Here is a 27,611-nt window from a genome sequence, read left to right on the forward strand (position 1 = left end):
AGTTACACGATCGGGGCGTGGCCTATTTTGACAGCTTGCCGCGTAGTAGGGACTGGAGGGCAGTGAGAGGCAGGCGCTGGGGAGAGGAGGTGGCGGCTGCTGCGGGGCTCACAGGTGAGCGGATGGCACATTGTGTTATATAACTGCGCCCTGTGTATCGTCATTAGTATGATCGCTTCACATGAGTGTGCAGCAGTCAGTGTATGCTGGGGATTGTAGTGTTACATCAGTTTACCTGCATGATATACTCTCAGCCTGGACACGTGTCTGTACGGATCACATGACCTTTATCATTCAGGTCACAAGAACTTTTTTGAAAAAAAAAACCCCTAAATAAATGTCTTGTTCACTTATCAAAACCAGTTCTCAGACAGGGTATTTAGCCTCAAACTGACGCCATTCTGATGTTTGATTTTGATATCTGATCGTGGACACTGTACTTGTGCCTTTTTATAGGCTGCGACACCAGGAGTTATACTGACACCAGATTGCTGGCTAAATAAAAACAGATTAAACTATCCGATGTGCGGAGAGCGTTCCACTGATAGTATCACCTACTTGGCTATAACATCACAACTATACAGCGAAACCAGATGACGTTCCACCAACACTAATATAATCCTTTATGTCCTGTAGACTCATGGGTTGTAGTTGAATCCTGCAAATATTATAAGTGGAAATGAAGATGAATTCTGGGAGCCCTCTGGCTCCACTCCAGTTCTCTTCTAACTTTTATACTTATATATATCTTTTTTTAAAAAAAAATTTAATTTTTTTGCAGCCTAATTCTGGACTCACACTTTTATTCTGTTTTGAATTTTTAGCAGTCTCATTATCATCACAGACAGTATTTCAATGACCGATAACAACTCTATATACATTAGATAACACATGATCCACAAAAACACTTTAGGTGTTGTCACAGCTCACCTCCTCCCCCTTCTGTACAATGACTTAATCTATATATAGAGTAGATAACACAGGGTCCACCATTCAGATGTCACAGCTCACCTCCTCCCCGTCCTGTACAATGACTGACTGAATCTATATATACAGTAGATAACACAGGATCCACCATCCACAATATATGTCACAGTTCACCTCCTTCTCCTGTACGATGCACCAATATATACAAGAGACAACACATGATCCACAGTAGGAGATGTCACAGCTCACCTCCTCCCTTTCCTGTACAATGACTGATAACGCCTCAATATACAGTAGATAACACAGGATCGACAATAGATGTCACGGGTCACCTCCTCCTAATGTACAATGCATCACTATATACAAGAGCTAACACATGATCCTCAAAACACTTTAGGGGCCGTCTCAACTCCCCTCCTCCCCCTCCTGTACAATGACTCATAACACCACTATATACAGGAGATAACAGGATTTACTGTCCTTATTAGGGTGGTGTCACAGCTCACCTCCTCCTCCTGTACATTGATCTATAAAACCTCTATATACAGTCAGTGGTGTCACAGCTCACCTCCTACCCCTCCTGTATAATGACAAATAACACCTTTTATATAAAGTAGATAACACAGAAGCCACCAAAAATGATATTTTTTACTAATATACAGTAGATGGTGATATGGAACGAAACACATTTATCATAAAACCCTGATTTAAGCTATAGGTAATTTTCGTCTGCCACCTTCCCTGTAATATATGACCCCTGTTAATGTGACATGAACGGTGATGGTAGAGGCTTTTTCCCTTGCCTTATGGAACCTTATTCACACTGTTCTTGTGCTTTCCAGGTTCTCCTTCCTCTGAAGCAATGGACGTGATCTTGTACGTCGCCGGGGCACTTGTCCTTTTACTGCTGTGGATCAGGGCAAAAGGCTTTGAATACGTCATCGTCCACCACAGATGGGTGTTTGTTTGCCTCTTTTTGCTCCCGCTCTCCGTTGTTTTTGATGTGTATTATTATGTCCGGGCCTGGCTGGTGTTTAAAATGTGCAGCGCCCCCAAACAACATGACCGCCGGGTAAAAGAGATTCAGGAACAGGTAAGAGGGAAGGCAAAATCAGCAGTTTGCAAGAGAGCCAGAAGTGAGACTCTGGGTAATCAGCTGATTGTCCCAGGATATAAGGATTCAGTGAGGAAACAACCCCCTTAACTCAAAAAGGTTTACACAACTTTCTTTTGTTAATTCCCTCACCCATTTACCCCAACTGTATACCTTAATAGGGCATATCGAAAAAGTTTTTAGAAAGTTTTATTACTCTTTAACAGTATCCTAAAGGCGAAGGTCAGGGGCGCATCTATGGAAAGAGTTCAGGAGCCATGGGATAGGGGATAACTTGGTGATCGCCGGAGGTTCTGAAAATTGGGACCCCTAGTAATCCCGATATCGGGGCTAAATGGAGCAGAGGTGTGCATGCTCAGCCTCCACTCCATACATTGTCTAAGGTCTGCTGAGTCCCATAGACAATGAATGGAGCAGAGGCGACACGTGTGCACTATATATAAGTTGGGGTTCCAGGGCTCCGATCTCGGAAATATTTTGGATTGCAGTTTGCGATTAGCAAATTATCCTCTATCCTATGAATAGGCAATAATTTGATTTTTTGGGAATAATGCCAATCTCTGCCAACAGAATTTAAATGACACAATCCCAGGGGTGTCTGTTCTGGTTCAAGTCCACTAGGGAGACTAAAATAATAGGTAAAAAAAATAGTTAGTAAAATAAAATATATGTGTATGTATATGTATATATACTGCTCAGAAAAATAAAGGGAACACTTAAACAACAGAATATAACTCCAAGGAAATCAAACTGTCCACTTAGGAAGCAACACTGATTGACAATCAATTTCACATGCCATTGTGCAAATGGAATAGACAATAGATACAAATTATTGGCAATTATCAAGACACCCTCAATAAAGGAGTGGTTCTGCAGGTGGGGACCACAGATCACATCTCAGTACCAATGCTTTCTGGCTGATGTTTTGGTCACTTTTGAATGTTGGTTGTGCTTTCACACTCGTGGTAGCATGAGAAGGACTCTACAACCCACAGAAGTTGCTCAGGTAGTGCAGCTCATCCAGGATGGCACATCAATGCGAGCTGTGGCAAGAAGGTTTGCTGTGTCTGTCAGCGTAGTGTCCAGAGGCTGGAGGCACTACCAGGAGACAGGCCAGTACACCAGGAGACGTGGAGGGGGCTGTAGGACGGAAACAACCCAGCAGCAGGACCGCTACCTCCGCCTTTGTGCAAGGAGGAACAGGAGGAGCACTGCCAGAGCCCTGCAAAATGACCTCCAGCAGGCCACAAATGTGCATGTGTCTGCACAAACGGTTAGAAACAGACTCCATGAGGGTGGTATGAGGGCCCGACGTCCACAGATGGGGGTTGTGCTCACAGCCCAACACCGTGCAGGACGCTTGGCATTTGCCACAGAACACCAGGAATGGCAAAGTCGCCACTGGCGCCCTGTGCTCTTCACAGATGAAAGCAGGTTCACACTGAGCACATGTGACAGACGTGACAGAGTCTGCAGACGCCATGGAGAGCGATCTGCTGCCTGCAACATCCTTCAGCATGACCGGTTTGGCAGTGGGTCAGTAATGGTGTGGGGTGGCATTTCTTTGGAGGCCCGCACAGCCCTCCATGTGCTCGCCAGAGGTAGCCTGACTGCCATTAGGTACCGAGATGAGATCCTCAGACCCCTTATGAGACCATATGCTGGTGCAGTTGGCCCTGGGTTCTTCCTAATGCAGGACAATGCCAGACCTCATGTGGCTGGAGTGTGTCAGCAGTTCCTGCAAGATGGAGGCATTGAAGCTATGGACTGGCCCGCCCGTTCCCCAGATCTGAATCCGATTGAGCACATCTGGGACATCATGTCTCGCTCCATCCACCAACGTCACGTTGCACCACAGACTGTCCAGGAGTTGGCGGATGCTTTAGTCCAGGTCTGGGAGGAGATCCCACAGGAGACCATCCGCAACCTCATCAGGAGCATGCCCAGGTGTTGTAGGGAGGTCATACAGGCACGTGGAGGCCACACACAATACTGAGACTCATTTTGACTTGTTTTAAGGACCTTACATCAAAGTTGGATCAGCCTGTAGTGTGTTATTCCACTTTAATTTTGGGGGTGACTCCAAATCCAGACCTCCATTGGTTAATAAATTTGATTTCCATTGATGATTTTTGTGTGATTTTGTTGTCAGCACATTCAACCTTGTACAGAACAAAGTATTCAATGAGAATATTTCATTCATTCAAATCTAAGATGGGTTATTTGAGTGTTCCCTTTATTTTTTTGAGCAGTATATATATTTTGTGTTTTTTAAGAAGACTCATACTTTTATTTATCAAATGAGTTGCAAAATGAATATAAAATATAGTCCAGACATTGACAAGGTTAGAAATAATGATTTTTATTAGAAAGAATAATTTTCTCCTTCAAACTTTGCTTTGGTCACAGAATGCTCCTTTGCAGTAATTCCAGCATTGCAGACCTTTGGCTTCTAGCTGTTAATTTTGCTGAGGTCATCTTGAAAAATTTCCCCCCATGCTTCCTGAAGCCCCTCCACAAGTTGGATTGGCTTGATGGGCACTTTTTGCATATCATACGGTCAAGCTGCTCCCACAACAGCTCAATGGGGTTGAGATCTGGTGACTGCGCTGGCCACTCCATGACAGATAGAATACCAGCTGCCTGCTTCTTCCCTAAATAGTTCATGCATAATTTGGAGGTGTGCTTTGGGTCATTGTCCTGTTGTAGGATGAAATTGGCTCCATCAAGGGTATGGCATGGCGTTGCAAAATGGAGTGATAGCCTTCCTTATTCAAAATCCCATTTAGCTTGTACAAATCTCCCACTTTAAGCACCAAAGACTATCACATTACCTCCACCATGCTTGACAGATGGCGTCAGGCACTCTTCCAGGATCTTTTCAGTTGTTCTGCGTCTCACAAATGTTCTTCTGTGTGATCCAATATATATATATATATATATATTCTATGTAGTATCGCCTCATCCACAAAAGTCCAATCTATAAAATTAGATAGTAATTTTGCCTATACGGTAAGCACCACAAAGCAAAGAAATAAAATCACCAGTTCCCGCCCCTTCACTAAAAATACAATAAACACTGACCAAAATGTTGTATGCATCCCAAAATGCTACCATTGAAAATGCCGGCTCATCATGCCAAAAAAAAACAAGCCCTCACGTAGCTCCATCGATGGAAAAATAAAAAAAAGTTATGGGTCTCAGAAGATTGCAAAAATATATTTTTTTCTCACAAAATTCAACATATTTTTCAAAACTAACATATAGAACATAATCATGACCTGGAGAATCATGCAGACAGGTCTATGTTGTTTTTTTTACCGCATATTGAATGACGGAAAAACAATTCACAAAAAAACGGCAGAATTTAGTGTCATTCAAAACTACAACTCGTGTTGCAAAAAGCAAGCCCTCATACAGCAATGTCAATGGGGAGAAAAAATAAATAAAATTATGGTTCTTGGAAGAAAAAAATTAAAACCCAAAAAATGAAAATTGTCTGCATCAGGAAGCTGGAAAAAGAGAATGTTGATATCTTATTACTGTATATTATTGTTCTTATTAAAATGTTCTAGCAGTATTATTAATATTATTTATATCACTGGTTTCCTAGGTACGACACTGGAAGGTCGAAGGAGGTAAAAGCTTCATGTGCACTGGAAGGCCGGGATGGTTAACTGTATCCCTGCGAGTTGGGAAGTACAAGAACACTCATAAGAACATAATGATCAATCTCATGGACATCTTGGAGGTGGACACTAAGAGACAGGTACTTTTTACTGCCAGAAGTTGGTTGTTTTTTATTTGGGATGGAAAGAATGGGCCAGGATAAAGTTATGGGGTCAGTGAAATAAATTTTAGATTTGAATATTGCTGACCTGTCCTTAGGATCCGTCATCTGAATCAGATTGGTTAGGATCCGGCTTTAGGAACCCCACTCACCGATCAGCTGATTGAAGGGGCTGCGGCACAGAGCAGCACATTGTGTCGTAGCAAAGGAGTTGTCCAATCTTCCTTCTTCAGGAGCGCACTGCTCCTCTGTTTGCTGGCTTCCTGTTTTGCAGGGGAGTGGCGGTGTGCTCCTGACGATTGACAGTTCAAACAGCTGGCCTGAACTTTGTGCTCTTCCATGCTGCAAGCTGTGGCAGCTTTGCCTCTGCAGCATCAGAGAGTAAGACTATAGCTGGATGGATCAATGATCCAGCAGTGATGGCAAAGAGCTTGCTAACTCTGCTTGCCATGAAAACTGGCCACCGCTGATAGACTGCAGAGGTGGCAGGTAACGAAGGTAACCAGCAGTAAACTGTACCATAATAAAATCCCTCCATTTTGGAGAACAGAGAAGATTTTAATGGTAAATTGCAAAGTTACTTGTTTGTTATTAGCATTTTACATTTTTTTTTTTTACCCTTTTAAGAAATCTCATTTATAGTTGCATTAAATTTTTATTTTTCACGTTTTGTTTGGTGTCTTTAGATTGTACGTGTGGAGCCTTTGGTAAATATGGGTCAGGTGACGGCCCTTCTTAATTCTATCGGCTGGACTCTTCCTGTAGTACCAGAGCTTGACGATCTGACAGTCGGTAAGAAGAAATGTATAAAATCAAAAAAAAAAAATGACTCTGAGACTAAGATTTCAGTAGTATAAAATTTTGAGAATTTAGGAGGTAGAAAAAAAAATGCTTCATATAAAGACCTGAAATTGTCAGAATTGGAACAGGAGGCGATGTCATCATGATGACCCCGCAATAGCGCAACTTTTGGCTTTGGACTTTTTTTCTGCCAGCGCCTCATTTCAGAGATAATATCCCGCAGGGAGCCTGATAGCCAGTAACATTACAGTTGTAGGGCGAAACTCCGCTTTCTCTGGCGATAACAGCTGATCCCGTCAGTTTCTGGAGCCAGTATGGCCTCTACTCAATGGAACGGTTGTAAAAGAAGTATTGTGCAAAGTTGGGTAACCCTATAAAAATTCCTAAAAGCGCTAAAAAGCTCTGTTTGTGTTTTTGGTACAGGTGGTCTGATTATGGGAACTGGGATTGAATCGTCATCCCATAACTTTGGACTCTTCCAACATATCTGCTTGGCCTATGAACTTGTCCTTGCTGATGGGAGCCTTGTGCGGTGTACACCAGTAAGACATAATTCATGTTTATTTAAAGGGGGTTTCCAGTAAAACAAAAATATAGATGAATGCATTTTAAATCGTATTTTATTTAACTACTATTAGTCCAGATGCCCCGTATCCTCCTGTTCTGTGCTCTACACATGACTTGAGCTAAACCAGCCCCCCGTCTCCATCACAGCCAAAGTATAGTCATAGCAGGGGGTAGGTTTAGCTATTTAAATAAGCCATCGCACAGCCCCTTAAAGGATTATTCCCATCTTTAGAAGTCATCACCTATCCATAGAATAGGTTAATAACTTTCTGATTGATATTGCGGTGGTCGCAAGTTATGTACGACCATTGCTCCATTCATTCATTATGGGTCGCACATGCCTGGGCACTCCTGCCTTCAGATGGGGCTTTGCAAAGCCCAATACATGATATTGGTGGGGTCTCTGGTCATACCCCACTAATCAGCAAATTATCTATTCTATGGAAAGGTGATAATCTGTAAAGATGGGAATAACGCTTTATCACACTGCTAGTCATGTGCCGCCACTAGAAATGTTGTCCCGTATTGAGCTCAGACCTAGAAGCGAGGCGGCTGGATCCCAGGATGGAGACGCTACAGGGGTATCGTGACACCTGGCCTAATAAGCCTATATTAGTTATTCATAGCTTATTTATCTATATTTTTCCTTGTACCACCCCTTTGATTAGAAGTCTTTTACACTGACTGCAAAAGTAAAAAAAAAGTGCATTAATTCTCTCTTCAGACCGAAAATTCTGACCTCTTCTATGCCGTCCCCTGGTCGTGTGGGACCCTGGGCTTCTTGGTTGCTGCAGAAATAAAGATAGTCCCAGCTAAGAAGTATGTAAAGCTGCAGTACACGCCTGTGAGAGGCCTGGAGAAGATCTGCGAGAGGTTTTCAAGAGAATCCATAAAAAAAGAGAACTATTTTGTGGAGGGTTTGGTGTACTCCGCTGATGAGGCCGTGATAATGACCGGAGTCCTGACCGACGAGGCTCAGCCAGACCAGGTATGTGACTCCATCATTGGTTTTTCTTTCTTTTTGTCTGAGCTAATCTTTAATTCCATTAATACTTTGATTCATTTTAGATTAATAGTATCGGAAGTTATTGGAAACCTTGGTTTTTCCGTCACGTGGAGTCGTATTTGAAGAATAACCAAAGTGGGACTGAGTACATCCCTTTACGCCACTACTACCACAGACATACAAAGAGTATCTTCTGGGAGCTGCAGGTAGGTTTCCAATATAACCAGATTAGTCTCATGGTCAGTGTGCGTCCGAGGTTTATGTCTGGGTGGTTTCCCAAAATATTCCTCAATTAATTTCTACAATCTATGTCAATGTATAACCATATGGTGTTACACATCACCCATAGGTTTCCATAAAAAATAATCTTTATTTTCCTTAATGCCTCTGTAAAGAAAAACATAGCTGGTGAAACTATTCTAAACAGCTGGAAAAATAGTATACCATCCCGACAGATGCCCAAAGGACAAGGCAAGGGTATCTTTGGATACAATGGCCTCATAACGAGTGTTATAAATTATTAAACCAAAGTACAATTTCTTTAGTAACAATCAGTTCTTCGTGGACTTTGCAGCCTTTGCTCACTTTCTCCCTTTGGTTCTAGGACATCATTCCATTTGGCAATCACCCCGTGTTCCGTTACCTGTTTGGCTGGATGGTGCCTCCGAAAATCTCCTTATTAAAGCTCACCCAAGGAGAGACCATCAGGAAGTTGTACGAGCAGCATCACGTGGTGCAGGACATGCTCGTTCCAATGAATTGTCTGCAGAAAGCCATCAGTGCCTTCCATAGGGAGATCAGTGTATGTATCTGTAACACGTGGTTCACAAAAGGTCTCTAACGAGCAGCAGAAGTGTGAATGCAGCTCTGGACTATAGTGCAGGTTCTCACTTCGGATGAGAAAATCGGTCTCTGTTTTATCAGAGTTTTGCTCTGACAGGAGAAACTTTTTTTTTCCTCTAATCTATCAGTCCATAAAGAAAATGGACAGCACATAGATGGCATCTGAGTGCTGTCCGATTTTTTTTTTTTTTTTTTTTTTTTTTTTTATGGACTCATAGATTTTTATTGCCAAATTTTATCCGACACTTGGATCAATATCAGACATGTCTTTATGATTTTGTAGACCAATGGGTCCGCAAAAAATCGGACATATGGTCTATGGGACTGTTCATAGGTACGAGTGATATCTGTGAAAAACATGGATAGCACTCGTACATGAAAAGCTGACATGTGAATGAGGCCTTAGAATGGGTGAAAAAAGTAAGTTATTGAGTTTACTCAACATTTTACGTACCGTATATATTGGAACTATGTATAAGCCATAAAATAGTAGCACTGAGGTTAAATCCCCAGTCATACTGTTCATGTTTTATATATGCTTTTCACAGGTCTACCCGCTATGGCTGTGTCCTTTCATTCTGCCCAGTCATCCTGGCATGGTCCATCCCAAGGGTAATGAAGCCGAGCTCTATGTAGATATCGGGGCTTATGGGGAGCCAAAGACGAAACACTTCGATGCCAAAGCTTCTATGCGCCAACTGGAAAAATTTGTCAGAGATGTTCACGGGTAAGTTATGCCTGCTAGATTGACTCCAACATGCAGTCACGATCAGGGGTACAGGCTGCTGTGCAACGTGACTGTCAGTATGACAAGGGTGAAGGGAACAGGTTGTGAAATCTTCAGCCCTGCTGTGACTTTTATTACAGTCCTTATTATCTTTTAAGAAGTATTTTTTTAAATTGATTATCATTAGGTATTTGTTGCAAATGTGATTTCTTGATAACAGGAAAGAGTTAACACATTAAAAAAAAATAGGGAAAAATAAAGATCTGTATTCACAAACTCAGAGCAAGTCATTACAGAGAGCAAAGTATCACATATTGTAGATAAGAGGGTAAAGATCACAAGTCAGAAGATTGCGCATTGTTTTTTTTTTTTTTTTAAACACTTTTGGAAGTTAGAAGAAACATTAAACAAGCGCAAAAATATATTATTAATGGAGATTTTTTTTTTTTTGCACAAATAACAATTATCACTTGAGATGAGCTAAAAAGATTTGCAGTAGCCTGGTCCAGTCTCCACTTCATTACTCCATGACTGGCGGTCCTAAGTAATGCAATTTTTCAAGTAAGGGCTCATTCACACATCTGTTTGTTTGTTTTTTGCAAAGTTTGATGAAATTCTGATTAAAAGAAAAAAAACCCTGACCAAACTCTGATGAAATGCGAAATGATATTATCATATGAGAAAATCACTGACGTCTGAATGAGCCCTAAGGTCTCATTCAGAAATCAGTGATTTTTCTAATACTCAAAAATCGGTCCAAGTTTCATCAGTGATTTTCATCAGTTTTTACCAGCAGAGTTTGGTCACCGTGTCATTGGTTTTTCTCGGATGAACAAAAAAAAAAAAAAAAAAAAAGAAGATTTCTCAAGCTTCTCATATGAAACAGTCCGTGAACAATGGACAGCACTCGGATGGTATCCAAGTGCTGTCTGATTTTTTTCACGGACTCTTAGACTTGCATTGGAGAATTTGTTGCGAGACCTAGATTAAAATTAGACATGTCTTTGTGATTTTGTGCTCACCACTTTGTCAGCAAAAATAGACAAATATGTGAACAGTGCCATAGATTATAATTTAAGGAGTTCTATCCTTAAAAACCACAGAAACAACTCGAACGCGAAAATTTGACGTCTGAATAAGCTTTTAGGGCAAAAGGCACCCGGAAAGTTCAGTGTCCTGTTCCGGCAGTCATTTAGTACGGACGTGGACGTTGGACCAGGGCACTGCAAAACTTTTTACTCATCTCTATTTATTGCCGAATTATGTGGATAGATGATAAATGTTAGATCCTTTGGAGGGATCCAGACAGATCGCTATTTTGGGAGCCCTGGGGTCCCTGTTCTTCCTCAGCATCATGGTGGGTCAGTGGCTGAGCATGCATGCTTTCACTCCATACACCTCTATGGGGAATAGCCCTGCAGATCTGGTTGTAATTCTCATAAATTGGCATAGAAATATTCTCAACCACTGCAATATACAACTATTTACTACGGATATGACCCCCTCGGGACCCCTGTAATAGTGATCAGTGGGGTCTCCAGTGATCTAACATTTATCGGGCATCCACAGGATACTATGGAGGTTCACCAGTTAGTGTTGTCGCCTTGCAAGAGGTGCAAATCTGACCAGAGGTAACGCCTGCATGAAGTTCTCCAGTTTCCTCATACAAAACATCCCATGGTCATTTCCACAAGGGACATAAATTGCTTGAAGAAATCTGCCATGAATCGGCGTCAAATGTAGATTTCACCTTCTGCATAAATTGATTTAAAATCCCCACCACACATCAATCCATGCTCGGATTTTATTTGCAATATGTGCAACTTTTCTTCTACTGATATAGGCTGTGGCTTTTCTACCTGTAAATACCCACCGAGTATCCATCCTGTGTGAATACGCCCTAATATGTCGATTGTCGGGACCACCACCACTCGTTGGTATAATAAAATACAGTACAAATGCACAGAATAAAATTTTTCAATTTCTGAATTTATTCAGTTTTTGATGGGTTTTCGCTCTCCGTTCAGTTTCCAGATGCTATATGCAGACTGCTACATGAGCCGTGAAGAATTCTGGGAGATGTTTGATGGATCCTCCTATCAGAAGTTGAGACAGAAGCTGGGTTGTAAGGACGCCTTCCCAGAGGTGTATGATAAGATCTGCAAAGCTGCACGCCACTGAGGGAGAGACATTTTTGGCAGAACGTGAAGTTTTTTTTAATCAAGACTCAGACTACAAAACATTTGTCCCCACGATCAGCTGAAGGACCTTGGAGTTTGACAAACCTCCAACACCGGCGCCCCGACATTACAGCATCGGATGCATCATTGCATTTTGACTGGTGCCATCCCTACAGCTGGTACCACTTCCATATATCATCTAGGCGCCAGTGAGGCACTTCCATCACTTTATCACTACGCCAGATAAATGCACAATGTTCCCTGAAAAACTACAATAGCTCCGAAGAGCCCTGTGCAGCCATGATGACTTCTCCAGCACCGCTGCCTCCTTGCCATCCAAAATGACTGCAAACAATGTCTCTTAGTTGAATGTGAACTTTGGCCCATCTCGGCCATGAAAAGTAATAACTGCCTCCAGGTGCCGGCCATCGGAGCCGCTCTGCTGTTGGCGTCACCCCCATTCATTTTAACGGGAGTTATGGAGAGAATGCAATGCAGCTATGTTCCCATATCCCCACCTGCGGTGTCCCGCACCAAGATACAGTTATTCACATCCGGGCCATGAAAGGCTCAAATGACTGACAGTCTCTGAAAAGCCAAAAAGTTTGTTTTGCTGATGAAGCAAAAAGATGGCAATGCTTGTGTATCTGGATGCCAGCCAGCAGGATGTTTTAATAAATGACTGTGTGTATAATTCTTGTCTTTTTTTTGTATTATGAGGCAATGTTTCTTCTCTTGCTGCTATAGGATTTTTTTTTTTTATGGACACTTGTTTTCCTGGCAAAATTTTTTTTTTTTTTTTTTTATTGTAGTATGCAAAAACGGAGCAAGTGCATTGCATTCATATTACAATCAGAGTAACAAAAATGACTGCCATTAAAAAATGCAATGTGAACATATACCCTCACTCTGACCAAAAACCTGACAGAGAGCCTATGCTTTGATGTTGCATTACATTTTTGCAATAGTCACAAATTATACAAAAGAAAATAAAATCACACATTTATATTTAAGACAATCAAGTAGAAACTGCTTTGGCCATAGTCATATATGATGCAAAATGATTTAAAGGGTTTATCTGGGATTCGATCTCAAGTCTTCGTTTACTTCTCTACATGCATGTGACTGCTAAAGCAGTGATGATGGCAAGTACATCACAGGACCGCTTAGGCTAGTGATTGGCTGCAGTGGTCTAATGGATGAACATGACACTAGCGCTGCTGGGAAGTTGACGAAGATCTTTGGGACCACTAGATTGTCTGTCTGAGCTGGAGCTGCAGAGGATTGATTTAAAATAGAAAAAAAAAAAGCTTTACTTCCAGTCCAAAATACTGGACAATTTCTTATATATTATCTGAGAACTATATCAAACTCCTATATTCACAGCAAATCATTTCAATTACTGATATTAAGGAGGTGTAAAGGACTACGATATTGGTTATCCGATCAGCTGGTAGCAGGTCCCACGGCTGTCAGAGGTGCTCAGTGTACAGAGCCGGAAAACATCATGTCGGTATACTGTGCCTGCTCAGTTTCTGGGTACCGCAGCTCAGCTCCCATTCACTTCAATAAAAGCTGAGCTGCAGTACCAGAGAACGACGGCTATACTGTACAAAGCTTTGGCAACCCTTCTTGCCGAGCACGAAACCGGGGAAAAAAATGAGAAGGGTGGGGGTGCCATCTATCAGATCCCGCCAATCCGATATTGATGACCTATCAATATTAATATCGTAGTACTGGACAAACCCTTTAAAATTAAATGCAACATGTTATTCCTATGCATGTATTCAGATTTTGCATAGGAATCATGTTAATATATTACAATCAATTCACGTGATAATAAAACCCTGCACATCCGTCAGTCACTATTTTTAATATCTTCAGCTATGACGGTCCTCACGCTGAACGAGGTGGAGCTGTAGAGTCAGACTCTAGTAACTTTTTAGCAGATGAAGGAGTGTGGGACTTTTGGATGCGTTCCCTAGAAAAAAAAATTAAAATGTGAGAAGATTTGGGATCAGCAGGGATCTCTGAGGTTGGAACCCCTCCAATTATAAGGTTATATGTAGTGGCATATCCACATAAAACTTCTCCTCTGTTTTCACATTACAGAGATTGCTTGCTTAAAGGGCTAGACAAGTATAAAGAAGTTTTGGGGGTTTTTTTTAGCCATATTCCCCAACAGGGAGGAAGTAAAGGACTTCAGTAATTCAATGGAGTATGCAGTCTGTAAGTAAAGGAGCTAATAATAAGCAGTATAGAGCATCAATTCTAAATTCTACATTTGACTGCTTTAATAGTGAATCTTTGCCGGATATAATCATGTTGTACTTACTGTAGAACTTTGTCCCTTTCAAAATTTGATAAATATCGCCCCGTTTTTGAAAGAAATGACGTTCGGAAGCAAGTTGCTGTTTTGCCGCGTGCTGGTTTGTCTATATTATATCGTCCTACGCCAACTGGATTCTGCAAGATGAAAGGTAGTGATGATGATTTAGAGAATTTAAGTTCCTGTTTGAAAATTATTTTAAAAAAAAAAGTGACAATGTTTCTCCGCAGACACCCGGCAATCATGTGATCGCTAGGTCCTATGGAGGCATCGGCACTGACGAAGCTTCTATTCACTACGTAACGCTCAGTTTGCACTATGTAGCCTGGTGGAAAATGCCCTGCACATGGGGTAAGCGACATAAGTAATCAGAAGAACTATACTACATTTCTAATTGGAGGTATGTGCTAATATTATTATTATTACTATTACGCATACTAAATATTGGAATAGCATCTTGAAGATGGAAATACCCCTTTAATGAGACAAAGTGTAACACAATAGCACAGAAGCGCTTGGGTATAAAAGCAAAATCCTGCGAGGCAGTATCATAAGTCGATCCAATGAAAGATTTCATACATACAGTACATACCAAAAGTTTGGACACACCTCATTTAAAGATTTTTCTTTATTTTCATGACTTTGAAAATTGTACATTCACACTGAAGGCATCAAAGCTATGAATTAACACATGTGGAATTATATACTTAACAAAAAAGTGTGAAACAACTGAAAAGATGTCTTATATTCTAGGTTCTTCAAAGTAGCCACCTTTTGCTTTGATGACTGCTTTGCACACTCTTGGCATTCTCTTGATGAGCTTCAAGAGGTAGTCACCGGAAATGGTTTTCACTTCACAGGTGTGCCCGGTCAGGTTTAATAAGTGGGATTTCTTGCCGTATAAATGGGGTTGTGACCATCAGTTGTGTTGTGCAGAAGTCTCATGGATAGACAGCTGATAGTCCTACTGAATAGACTGTTAGCTGCTTTTTTCTTGCCATAATACAAATTCTAAGTAAAGAAAAACGAGTGGCCATCATTACTTTAAGAAATGAAGGTCAGTCAGTCCGAAAAATTGGGCAAACTTTGAATGTGTCCCCAAGTGCAGTTGCAAAAACCATCAAGCGCTACAAAGAAACTGTCTCACATGAGGACCGACCCAGGAAAGGAAGACCAAGAGTCACCTCTGCTTCTGAGGATAAGTTTATCCGAGTCACCAGCCTCAGAAATCGCAGGTTAACAGCAGCTCAGATTAGAGACCAGGTCAATGCCACACAGAGTTCTAGCAGCAGACACATCTCTACAACAACTGTTAAGAGGAGACTTTGTGCAGCAGACCTTCATGGTAAAATAGCTGCTAGGAAACCACTGTTAAGGACAGGCAACCAGAAGAGACTTGTTTGGGCTAAAGAACACAAGGAATGGACATTAGACCAGTGGAAATCTGTGCTTTAGTCTGATGAGTCCAAATTTGAGATCTTTGGTTCCAACCACTGTGTCTTTGTGCGACGCAGAAAAGGTGAACGGATGGACTCTACATGCCTGGTTCCCACCGTGAAGCATGGAGGAGGAGGTGTGATGGTGTGGGGGTGCTTTGCTGGTGACACTGTTGGGGATTTATTCAAAATTGAAGGCATACTGAACCTGCATGGCTACCACAACATCTTGCAGCGGCATGCTATTCCATCCGGTTTGCGTTTAGTTGGACCATCATTTATTTTTCAACAGGACAATGACCCCAAACACACCTCCAGGCTGTGTAAGGGCTATTTGACCAAGAGGAAAGTGATGGGGTGCTGCGCCAGATGACCTGGCCTCCACAGTCACCAGACCTGAACCCAATCGAGATGGTTTGGGGTGAGCAGGCCCGCAGAGTGAAGGCAAAAGGGCCAACAAGTGCTAAGCATCTCTGGGAACTCCTTCAAGATTGTTAGAAGACCATTTCCGGTGACTACCTCTTGAAGCTCATCAAGAGAATGCCAAGAGTGTGCAAAGCAGTCATCAAAGCAAAAGGTGGCTACTTTGAAGAACCTAGAATATAAGACATATTTTCAGTTGTTTCACACTTTTTTGTTAAGTATATAATTCCACATGTGTTAATTCATAGTTTTGATGCCTTCAGTGTGAATGTACAATTTTCATAGTCATGAAAATACAGAAAAATCTTTAAATGAGAAGGTGTGTCCAAACTTTTGGTCTGTACTGTACATAGTCATGATTTTAAGAAACCACCAAATGCTTTTATGCAATAAAGAGGGACACAAATGCATATAGCAAAAAAAAAAAGTGATATGGGTATATGCATACGGGTTGTTTATGCAGCGGATTTACCATAAAATCATACAATAATGTGATTTTTAGCTGACTCCCTTGTGCACCAAGCATACATAGGACACACTTACACTGCTTCCAAAAAGGAGCCGGCATGACTTCCTCTCAAACCTCTTAGCAGACGTTAGGAAGGGCACTGAAGATTTCCGTACAGAGCCAAATATTGGTATCGCTTCATAAGAGCCGGGTCCTGGAGAGCCCTATAATAAAATATTACAAGTATAATGGCCAGAACCAGTACATTGTGATAAATGTGTGGGGATCTCCCCCTTAACAGAGGAACGGGGCAATTTTAGCATTCTAAAATGCCCCAGGAATACAGTAAATATTTATATTCCTGGGGCATTCTAGAATGCTAAAATATCACCGCTCCTCTATTAATCCTCCTAGAAATTTATGAATAAATTGACAACTGGGTGTTACTAATTGTGAATGTGCCTCGACACAGTCTGACACTATCCAATCAGTGCTGACAATGACAAACTGTGTAGGTATATATAGGAAATGCACGCTGGAACTAAAAACAGCTGATCGATGGTGTGCTGGGTGTCGGAACCCCACCAATCTAATATTGATGACTTAGACTGTGTGGACACTATGCATTTTTCAAGCGTTTTTGCTGCGGAATTTCCGCAGCGTAAACGCTTGCAAAACGCTTGCAAAACGCTTGGTAATCCGTGCCCCATGATCCCCAATGAAAATCTGCATGTTCTGCGCCCATGCTGCGGAATTTTCCGCAGCTAATTTTCCTTGCGGAAAAATCCGCAGCATGTCCATTATTTGTCCGTTTCTGCATGCGGATTTGAGGTCCCAATGCATTTGAAAAATGCAAGTCAAATCCGCATGTAAAAACGCGACAAAAACGCATGTAAAATCCGCAAGCATTTTTACTGCCAAGAACATGCAGAAATGCTGCAGAAATTTTCTGCTTCAATTCTGTATCGTGGGCACATACCCTTATTCTAAAACTAGATCATCAATATCCCAAACCAGGAAACACCTTTAAAAAGGTTACCATCTATCTACTGCAAAATTAAAAAAATTTGAGCCGGAGCATATGTTGGTATAAGAGCAATGCATAGGTGTGCATTCACACTGTCGTCATTTAACAAGCAAAACCCAAGATAAAAAAAAAATGAGCAAATACCCTAAAGTAAGTAAATCTTAGTGCTAGTACATGTAAATAACATAGGGAACTTAGCTAACATTGGTTTGATAAAAAAAAAAAAAAAAAACGTAAAAGCCATCCCACCAAGACAAGGTGTACCCAATATGGACGGTACCTACAGGTGCATCTCGCTAAATTAGAATAGCATCAAAAAGTTAATTTATTTCAGTTCTTCAATACAAAAAGTGAAACTCCTATATTATATAGAGTCATTACAAACAGAGTGATCTATTTCAAGTGTTTATTTCTGTTAATGTTGATGATTATGGCTTACAGCCAATGAAAACACAGAAGTCATTATCTCAGTAAATTAGAATACTTTATAACAACAGCTTGAAAAATGTTTTTAAAATCCAAAATGTTGGTCTACTGAAATGTCTGTTCAGTAAATGCCCTCAATACTTGGTCGAGGCTCCTTTTGCATCAATTACTGCATCAATGCGGCGTGGCATAGAGGCGATCAGCCTGTGGCACTACTTCCCAGCAATCCTAAGAAAGAGGCAGTCAAATACCACTGCTCCATTCACTTATGGGACTGCTGGAGAAGGCCAAGTACTGCGCACGAGCGATCACTTCTCCATTCCTAGCGGGCATTTGAGAGCTCTGTTCTCAGGATTTTTTTTTCTTTGAATAGACAAGGCTATATATTGGCAGGAGAGATTTATTACCTTCCATGTTTCTTGCTCCATCTAAAATACTTACAATGGGCCGGGACCAGTGAGTCAATGAGCTGCAAAATATTCTCTCGGTTGGAACTTTAGGATACTGAGCAATTTTCCCAAACTTTCCGTTTTTCTTTTTCTGCTCGTTTTCCAGTTCTTCAATAAACGATTTGACTTTATACTGTCCGGGCTCCGACTGGTAATTTTTCTGTATGTATATAAAAAAATAACTTTTTTACCACTAAAAGCGCTGGCAATTTGTACTGGAGTAGCATTTCTGGCGAGCAGCACGCAACTAAGAAGATGCGATGAATTCATTAAGTGGCATGTGTCTCTTAATGAATTTGGCACATCGTATGATAGCGAGCCCTTGATTAAGACTGCTGTGAGGTGTTCAGAAATGACAAGTTTTTCTTTTCCTTCAGCGTTTCTCGAAGAGGTTTTGAAGAGTTTCAAAAGAGTTTTTTTTTTCCTAAAGTGTATTTTTTGTGTTTTATTTGCAGCCTTTTGATTTCACAGTGCCTAGTTTGGAGTCTATTCCATCAGTATTTGCTTCAAAGAAGTGACATGCACTTTTTCCCTCCCCTTGTAAAAAAAAAATAATAGCTCAAGAAACCCCTCAAATGAACAGCACAGTGAATTTCCCATAGAAATGAATATGGAAAGTTTTCCATGTGTTTTTGCGCAACACTTTGAAGAAGGTTCATTCTTGAAAAAAATCTTCAAAAAAAAACTCCTTAGGGTATGTCTTTTTCAGGCGGATTCTGCCTGAAATCTGCTTGTAAAAGCGGTGCAAAAAAATGAACATAATGCAGAGCAATGTGAAAATGACATTGCTTTGAACATATTCATTCTTTTATCATTTCTTCTGGGTTCGAAAAACAAGAAGTAACATGAAATAAAAGAAGTAACATGTTCATTCTTAGGACAGCTTTGTTGTCAAGACACCCTATAGTTGAAAGTATAAAGAGGAGCTCCTGTAAAAAAAACATTGACCAAACTGCCCATGAAGCCACGTCAGAAAAAAGACCGTTGGCTTAGGAAAATATTGGCGGTTCTGCTGTAGGATTTGAGACGTTGTGTGCACATACCCTAAGGCTATGTTCACACAGTTTTTAAAGCAGTTTTTGGAATGGATCGTGTCATTTTTTTAAGCAAACACTAATGAAATCCACTTTAAACTAAGTCACTATCAAGTCAAAAATCTGCAAAGAATGCTTTAGGGAAAAAAAATCTTGCAAAACCTGGTTAGAAAAAGCTCCATAAAAAAGAGAGTTTCCTGAAGCGGTTTCCGCATGATAAACTTGTCTATTTGTCGGCTTCAGTACAATGCAGGAGGGATGTATTACTACAGATCTGCCCACAGATTTACCTGTCAAGCTTTATATATGTGACTCTACTTACAGGTGTAGCAAAGTGTCCGTAAAGGATGGGCCCTGATCTTGATCCGGTGAATAAGTCGTACGGACCTCTCTTTCCCACAACGTGATTAAAGGTTTCATTCGTGGAGCTCTTGATGTTGTAGGTTCCTGGTCCCAGGTCACATCCCTGTAAAATAAGATTAACATTAAGAAATATGCGAATCACTACAGGTCGCTCTCCTATCATGGTCGCTCACGTTGCTCTCTGCTGTGCCACATCTACTCGTCTCGCTGTCCATGATGCCTTTTGAGTTTGCAGACTTTGAAGTCCACTCTTGTATTAATGCAGAACGGTTTCCTTTTTTTCCATAAGATCCAGGTCCTGGGTAACAGTCCTGCATGGAGGGGAGAGATGTGGTCGAATTGGTTACGTGGACAATGTTAAAGTATATACACACCGAGATGCAAATGCATAAAACGACTATAAAAGACATTTCTTTTAAGTGACTATGGGTCATGTAATGTTAAGATATAAATTGATTTTCTTTTTATGCTTACTCCTATCTCAGTAAGTGATGAAATATTGCTGGGATATGCCATCACTTTATAATTTAACCAAAAAGGGGTTGCAACGTTAAGTGCTGCACCCCTGTTATGACCGTATTAATCAGAATGAGATCGGAACACAGTGCACGGACTAGCCAGTGGCTTTCCTGACCCAAGCGTGATAGCTTCATGTACTTCTATGCAGTTGTCACGCTTGGGTTGGGACTGGGAGAGCCGCCGGGCAGTCAGTGCACTGCGTTCCGATTTATACGGACGTATGACTGCGTCCTAACGTGCATAATGGCATTTCCAGACAATCACGAAGCCAGAAACAGAGAGCGAAGTGAATGAGGCCACCTAATGTTCCGTGCAGAAGCGAGTAGACTTTATTCTCAGGGTAATGGGGGGATGGATACTCCTACCATAGGATTATTCATTGGCGTAGGGGTTGGTCTGGGCCACTTTAGCTCCAGTGAAGAGAAATATTAATACTTCAGCACAAAACATTTTGGACAATTGTAGCTTCCACCTTTGTAGGAACAGTTTGGTGAAGACCCTTTTCTTTTCCCCATGACTGTGCCCAGTGCAGAAGGTCCATACAGACAAGGTTGGGGGAGTTGGCTGGGAAGAACATGACCGGCCGCACAGGGTCCGGACCTCAGCCTCATCCAACACTTTTGGGATAAACTAGATCAGAGGTTGTGAGTCCGACCTCTCCCCAACATCAGTGTCTGAGCTCATAAATGCTCTTCTGGATGAAGGGGCAAAAATTCCCACAGATGCATCTTATACAAAGACTTCCAATAAATTGGAAGCTGTTATAGCTGCAAATTGAGGACCAACGCCAAATTATTGTCTGTGGATGAAGAAAAGGATGTCATAAAAGCTGCTGTGGGTGTGATGTGAAGGGGGCACATACTTTTGTCCATATAATAATCTATAGACTAGGTGTTCACCAATGGCACAGGACTATGCTTGGGCGATCGACATATATCAGTCATTAATGGCATATCCTATGAATATACTAGAAATGTCTGGGATGAAAATACCCTTTTAAAGATTTAGGTCCCAAGTCATTATTGCATTTGCGCCTTTATTTGTCGAGTCTTTGGTGTTTTTCATTTGCACCTTTTCCTTCTGTGTTTTTTTTTACATTCGTCATTGTGGGTGCGGTTTGGGGTTTCCAGAAGTTGTCGGCTGATTCATAAATTGTAAGATTTTTACCCAAATGACCACAGACTGATTTTTTGTGAGGCTGAAATTTTTTTTCTCTAATTGTAATTTTTATTAGAGATTTTTAACTTTAAAAGAAACATTATAACATTTTGTTTGCATCAATAACAGGTTGAAATTTTTTGCACAAATTTTGCTACATTTTAGGGCAACATGCGACTTTTTCCACTACAAAGTCGAAAAAAAGGTGGAAAACAAAAATAAAGAGTATTATTGATTTTGTGGAAAATTCATGCACCACGTGCACAAAAAAAAAATGCAAATGATAAATGGGCAAGTGCGGATTTCTTATCCTGCAGCACGCTCATTCGCTTGTGGATTTATTAGGTAACACATGCAGATTTGCAGCTAGAGCTACAACAGAAAACTTGGAATCTACATGGATCTAGTGTATAAAATCACCTGCACAGAGCAGCCAACTTGCGTGTGGCAAAGACTGAGATACAAAATATTGCAAAACGCTTTACCCTTTTATCTTCCTTGAAGCGCACGTCTCTGGTATTGCATACTCCACGTACACTACTTGGCTTGTCCTCCAGCAATTCCACAAATGACTTGGTATTGTATCGCCCAGGTCCCATGTTTTGTCTCTATAGAAATTAAGTTATATCCAAGATGTCAGATAAGTTATTAAAGTTGGGCAGAATGTAACATGCCACCTTCATCCCTCACCAACAAGCGGTTCCTCTCCCAGGCTTCCTTGTAAAGAACGTGAGGCATCTCCGTCAGCCTTTCTGTCTCTTCTGCTCGTTTCCATCCAGGCACTGACGCATTTCTCTGGAGAACTGAAGGACTGAAATCGCCCGGTGCGGCGTCATACGATCCTGGACCCAACCGTCTTCCCTGGATTAGATTATGGTGTAATTCCAAACTCAACAAACTGATAATATGGACCTTAGTCAATTTTGCAGGTTTTGCTGTAACCATAGGGTCCACAGAGCAAAACTTAGGACAGAGCTCCGGTCATAAAAAAAGTTAAATAGTTAAAAAAAAAACCTGTCCTCTAGGCTGCATTTTTTTTATTTTAAGTTCTCTACTCACCTTCCCCAGGTCCAGCACTCAGTCTCCACCACTGCTCCCAGTGTCTGTTATTGTTTGCAGCACTGATATCACGTAGACAGCGCTGCAGCCAATCACTGAGCTCGGTGGCTCTGACTGAGTTGACAGCACAGGCTGCTGAGAGCCGCTGTGCTCACTGATTAGCTGCAGTGCTGTCGATTTTACGTTAGCGCTGCACTGCAGACAGTAACGGACGCTGGGGGCAGCAGTGGAGAATCAGTGCTGGACCCAGAGAGGGCGAGTAAGACAAAGTTTGTTTCTGTGGTATTTTTCTTTTGATTTTTTTTTTTTAAAAAAAAAAGCAAACTGCAGCCAGGGGAAAGGGTTTTTATGAAAACTGTAATATGTCTTTTTCTAATGCCTGGTTGCAGACAAGCCCTTATGTTTGGCTCATTTTGATAATTAGTGAGGGTTCCAGAAAGCCCCCTACCACCCCACTAGCCAAACATTGTTGCCCTACCTTAATGATAATGTTATAGTCCTAGACGGAAAAAAAAATGTTTAGGTTCATAGGGAACCTCTCCACCATAGATAATGATCGACTATCTCTCCCTACTTCTACATACACATGATGAGTGTATGGAAAGAAGAAGGTAAGCCGCAGACACCTCTGATGCTAGCTTATTTCCTGTACGAATGAAAGGATCCAGCATTGTGACTCCAAATGCAAATTCTTCTCTCCCCCAAATTCATCTGTCTGAGAATAGTGAGGAGACCCCCATACAAATTAGATACACTGATCAGATGACTATCTGTGAATTCAGCACTGGGATAAGATAAAACAGTTACTAAAAAGCAGCAGCACTGTCCTACAGTGGTGGCCAAAAGTATTGGCACCCCTGCAATTCTGTCAGATAATACTCAGTTTCTTCCTGAAAATGATTGCAATCACAAATTCTTTGGTATTATTATCTTCATTTAATTTGTCTTCAATGAAAAAAACACAAAAAGAATTGTCCTAAAGCCAAATTGGATATAATTCCACACCAAACCTAAAAAAGGGGGTGGACAAAAGTATTGGCACTGTTTGAAAAATCATGCGATGCTTCTCTAATTCGTGTAATTAACAGCACCTGTAACTTACCTGTGGCACCTAACAGGTGTTGGCAATAACTAAATCACACTTGCAGCCAGTTAACATGGATTAAAGTTGACTCAACCTCTGTCCTGTGTCCTTGTGTGTACCACATTAAGCATGGAGAAAAGAAAGAAGACCAAAGAACTGTCTGAGGACTTGAGAAACCAAATTGTGAGGAAGCATGAGCAATCTCAAGGCTACAAGTCCATCTCCAAAGACCTGAATGTTCCTGTGTCTTCCGTGCGCAGTGTCATCAAGAAGTTTAAAGCCCATGGCACTGTGGCTAACCTCCCTAGATGTGGACGGAAAAGAAAAATTGACGAGAGATTTCAACGCAAGATTGTGTGGATGGTGGATAAAGAACCTCGACTAACATCCAAACAAGTTCAAGCTGCCCTGCAGTCCGAGGGTACAACAGTGTCAACCCGTACTATCCGTCGGCGTCTGAATGAAAAGGGACTGTATGGTAGGATACCCAGGAAGACCCCACTTCTTACCCCGAGACATAAAAAAGCCAGGCTGGAGTTTGCCAAAACTTACCTGAGAAAGCCTAAAACGTTTTGGAAGAATGTTCTCTGGTCAGATGAGACAAAAGTAGAGCTTTTTGGGAAAAAGCATCAACAAAGAGTGTACAGGAAAAAAAAGAGGCATTCAAAGAAAAGAACACGGTCCCTACAGTCAAACATGGCGGAGGTTCCCTGATGTTTTGGGGTTGCTTTGCTGCCTCTGGCACTGGACTGCTTGACCGTGTGCATGGCATTATGAAGTCTGAAGACTACCAACAAATTTTGCAGCATAATGTAGGACCCAGTGTGAGAAAGCTGGGTCTCCCTCAGAGGTCATGGGTCTTCCAGCAGGACAATGACCCAAAACACACTTCCAAAAGCACTATAAAATGGTTTGAGAGAAAGCACTGGAGACTTCTAAGGTGGCCAGCAATGAGTCCAGACCTGAATCCCATAGAACACCTGTGGAGAGATCTCAAAATGGCAGTTTGGAGAAGGCACCCTTCAAATATCAGGGACCTGGAGCAGTTTGCCAAAGAAGAATGGTCTACAATTCCAGCAGGGCATTGTAAGAAACTCATTGATGGTTACCGGAAGCGGTTGTTCGTAGTTATTTTGGCTAAAGGTTGTGCAACCAATTATTAGGATGAGGGTGCCAATACTTTTGTCTGGCCCATTTTTGGAGTTTTGTGTGAAATGATCAATGATTTGATTTTTGCTTCATTACATACCTGCACGCAACCTCTGATCCTCACAAGATCTCCTTCTCTATTCCCCTCTTATCTCCTCCTCCCACAACCGTATACAAGATTTCTCCCGTGCTTCCGCCCTACTCTGGAACTCTCTACCCCAACGTATCAGACTCTCGCCTACCGTGGAAACCTTCAAAAGGAACTTGAAGACCCACCTCTTCCGACAAGCCTACAACCTGCAGTAACCACCGCTCCACCATACCGCTGCACGACCAGCTCTACCCTCACCTACTGTATCCTCACCCATCCCTCGTAGATTGTGAGCCCTCGCGGGCAGGGTCCTCGCTCCTCCAGTACCAGTCGCTGTCACATTGTGTTCAAGATTATTGTAATTGTTCTTGTATTATACCCCTTTTTCACATGTAAAGCACCATGGAATAAATGGCGCTATAATAATAAATAATAATAATAATTCTCTTTTGTGTTTTTTCCTTGCAAGCAAATTAAATGAAGATAATAATACCAAAGAATTTGTGATTGCAATCATTTTCAGGAAGAAACTGAGTATTATCTGACAGAATTGCAGGGGTGCCAATACTTTTGGCCACCACTCTATGTGTATCTCTCTGCCTGTTCTCCAACTCTGCTCTTCTTCCCTCCATACATTTCAAAAGGCAGCTGTAACCTGATCTCTCAGTGAATTGGTTTCTGGCATCTTTTACTCACTAGCTCTGAGGTTGCCCTCTTGCAGTATGATACTTGTGTGTATGTGCCAGGCTTCTTCAATTCAGGATAAACTGCAGACACATCAAATCTGCAAGATAAAGTGCAGGATACAAAGACGTCTATAGATGTAAAATAACGATGCAATTGTGCTCAGTAATTACCTCCCAAACAAGGATTTGGTCACTTAGGTGCAAGTTCACAACAAAGGTCAAGGACCATAAACCAGGACACAAATAGCTAAGACACTATGTCCGCATGGCTGGTTTCACACACTAGCTGTAAAAGTAACCACATTTTTGGGGGCATTTTTCATTGCATTTTTACAATCCCCCCCCCCCCCTCTTTTAACCAGATGTTAATTTGCTATATATACACAAGACCTTTATGGTTTGTGGTGCCTCTCTGGCATTTTGGGGTCAGTTGCAATTTTTTTTTCGAGCAGAATATCCTTAGTATTGATGTTTATGGTTTATACAACTTAAAAAAATGGCAGAGAAAAAAAATGTTACTAATAAAACAAATAAAAGAGCCAACCTACAAGTAAAAAAAATCAAAAGCATTGTAAATCCATGTTGCTTTTTTTCACAAGCATTTATACAAATGCTGAAAAGTGAAATGTGTCTAACGGAGCCTTGTTAATAATGCATTGCGAAAATCAGACATCCGATACTGAAAAATTCACAATATGTTTTATAAACCTGAAAAAAAGTCACTTTAGAGATCCCTGCAATATCAATTATGCAATGGATTAAAGGAATTTATCATGACAACCCCATCCCCCCCCCATAAACTGCTTATATTGTCATGTAGTTTGTTAAAGGATTAACCAGTTTGTAACTTTCTATTATCTGCCGTTCAATGGCTAAAAAATAGCTGTTTAAGTTCATATCCAAATGAGCCTGAAGTGCTCTGGGCGTGATTGGAGCTCTTCCGGAACCTACTGATCTGTCAGTAAAGCAAAAGAAGATAGAGGTAGAAAGGGATTAGATGCAGAGTCTCAGGAAGTGCTCCGATCATGCCCAGAGCACTTCAGTCTCATTTGCATATGAATTAAAGCATGGATTTTTCCGTTTTGGAGTGGCAGATTTTTATAAATAAAAGATATAGATTCACTTATCTTTCAATGAACTACAATGGTTACATGTGAATTTGCCCTCATAGACCTCAATGTAAGCAGCGTGCAACTGTGGATGGATTATATGTCTGCAATGTGGCTGTTTTTTTTTTCCTTTCTCGCTGTCAAGTGACAGCAAATTGCACAAATGTTTTGGTCATGCAACTTTACCCTAGTTTGGACACAGACACTTGTAAACAAAAGTAAATGAAAATAATAAAATAATTAAAAATGCCTGCAATGCTGATGGAAAAGCTGAAATTATCAGATATAATGTCTGAAGATGAACATGCAATAAAAAACTGCACATTGCACCGAAAACACTGCTTAAAGCTAGACCATACACATCAATCTCTGATCTTCCAGCAGCAGCCCCAGGCATTGCTGGGTAAAGTGGAGAAAACTAAGCCCCTGGTCTCCCAGGAGGGAGGACATTGTACCTGGCACTCTGGCTGCCAAAGGGAGCACCTCTAAACTTCTTCCCAGCCATTCTGTGCCCTGGTCGCTATAGCAACGCAGACGCCTGTCATAGTTATAAACACTGCCTGTCACGTGACGACAGAATGCAGCCAATCGCCGACAAGATTGAGCGGTGGAACAGGTTCCTGGAATGTTTGCTTCTTGCTCCGAGTTCTATTCTCTTAAAGGGACCGCACAGTGTTCTCACACCAGCCGATCTGATCTGTTTCAGTTACTAGCTATTGGGTCCCAAGAGCCACAGGAGGGGTCGTTTTATTGCAGTGAAAATTGGACATATTATATATATATATATATATATATATATATATATATATATATATATATATATACACTGCTCAAAAAAATAAAGGGAACACTCAAATAACACATCC

General features: G+C 41.3%; 2 protein-coding genes across 2 annotated transcripts; one reads left to right on the forward strand and one right to left on the reverse strand.

Moving 5' to 3' along the window:
- Nucleotides 1–12,649, forward strand: DHCR24 (24-dehydrocholesterol reductase). The gene is made up of 10 exons (XM_073643409.1): nucleotides 1–114; nucleotides 1,770–2,020; nucleotides 5,655–5,810; nucleotides 6,518–6,623; nucleotides 7,056–7,174; nucleotides 7,924–8,187; nucleotides 8,268–8,411; nucleotides 8,810–9,007; nucleotides 9,597–9,775; nucleotides 11,803–12,649. The coding sequence occupies exons 2-10, from the start codon at nucleotides 1,790–1,792 to the stop codon at nucleotides 11,954–11,956; spliced, it is 1,551 nt and encodes a 516-aa protein (XP_073499510.1). The 5' UTR covers nucleotides 1–114; nucleotides 1,770–1,789; the 3' UTR covers nucleotides 11,957–12,649.
- Nucleotides 11,795–27,321, reverse strand: CIMAP2 (ciliary microtubule associated protein 2). Its single transcript, XM_073643410.1, has 10 exons — nucleotides 27,201–27,321; nucleotides 25,647–25,734; nucleotides 22,258–22,428; nucleotides 22,053–22,175; nucleotides 20,064–20,201; nucleotides 19,850–19,993; nucleotides 18,486–18,653; nucleotides 16,687–16,815; nucleotides 14,291–14,421; nucleotides 11,795–13,936 (listed from the first exon to the last, which is right to left on the reverse strand). Exons 1-10 carry the CDS (start codon nucleotides 27,248–27,250, stop codon nucleotides 13,852–13,854), a joined length of 1,227 nt encoding a protein of 408 aa, XP_073499511.1. The 5' UTR covers nucleotides 27,251–27,321; the 3' UTR covers nucleotides 11,795–13,851.
- Between the last annotated feature and the right edge of the window lie 290 nt (nucleotides 27,322–27,611).

The sequence above is a fragment of the Phyllobates terribilis genome, unplaced genomic scaffold (genome assembly GCF_046119375.1).
Source record: "Phyllobates terribilis strain yellow unplaced genomic scaffold, ASM4611937v1 Scaffold_8__6_contigs__length_399053987, whole genome shotgun sequence".
In the NCBI taxonomy this organism is placed as follows: domain Eukaryota; kingdom Metazoa; phylum Chordata; class Amphibia; order Anura; family Dendrobatidae; genus Phyllobates; species Phyllobates terribilis.

Bases quoted from the DNA above. Each gene is read 5' to 3' on its own strand.
- DHCR24 (XM_073643409.1), top strand. From the start codon at position 1,790: ATGGACGTGATCTTGTACGTCGCCGGGGCACTTGTCCTTTTACTGCTG. The intron at 5,811-6,517 runs GTACTTTTTACT...TGGTGTCTTTAG, and splicing joins AGGTGGACACTAAGAGACAG to ATTGTACGTGTGGAGCCTTT. The intron at 9,776-11,802 runs GTAAGTTATGCC...CTCTCCGTTCAG, and splicing joins TTTGTCAGAGATGTTCACGG to TTTCCAGATGCTATATGCAG.
- CIMAP2 (XM_073643410.1), bottom strand. From the start codon at position 27,250: ATGGCTGGGAAGAAGTTTAGAGGTGCTCCCTTTGGCAGCCAGAGTGCC. The intron at 22,176-22,257 runs GTGAGGGATGAA...TAATTTCTATAG, and splicing joins GGGAGAGGAACCGCTTGTTG to AGACAAAACATGGGACCTGG. The intron at 20,202-22,052 runs GTAAAGCGTTTT...CCCTCCATGCAG, and splicing joins GCTTCAAGGAAGATAAAAGG to GACTGTTACCCAGGACCTGG.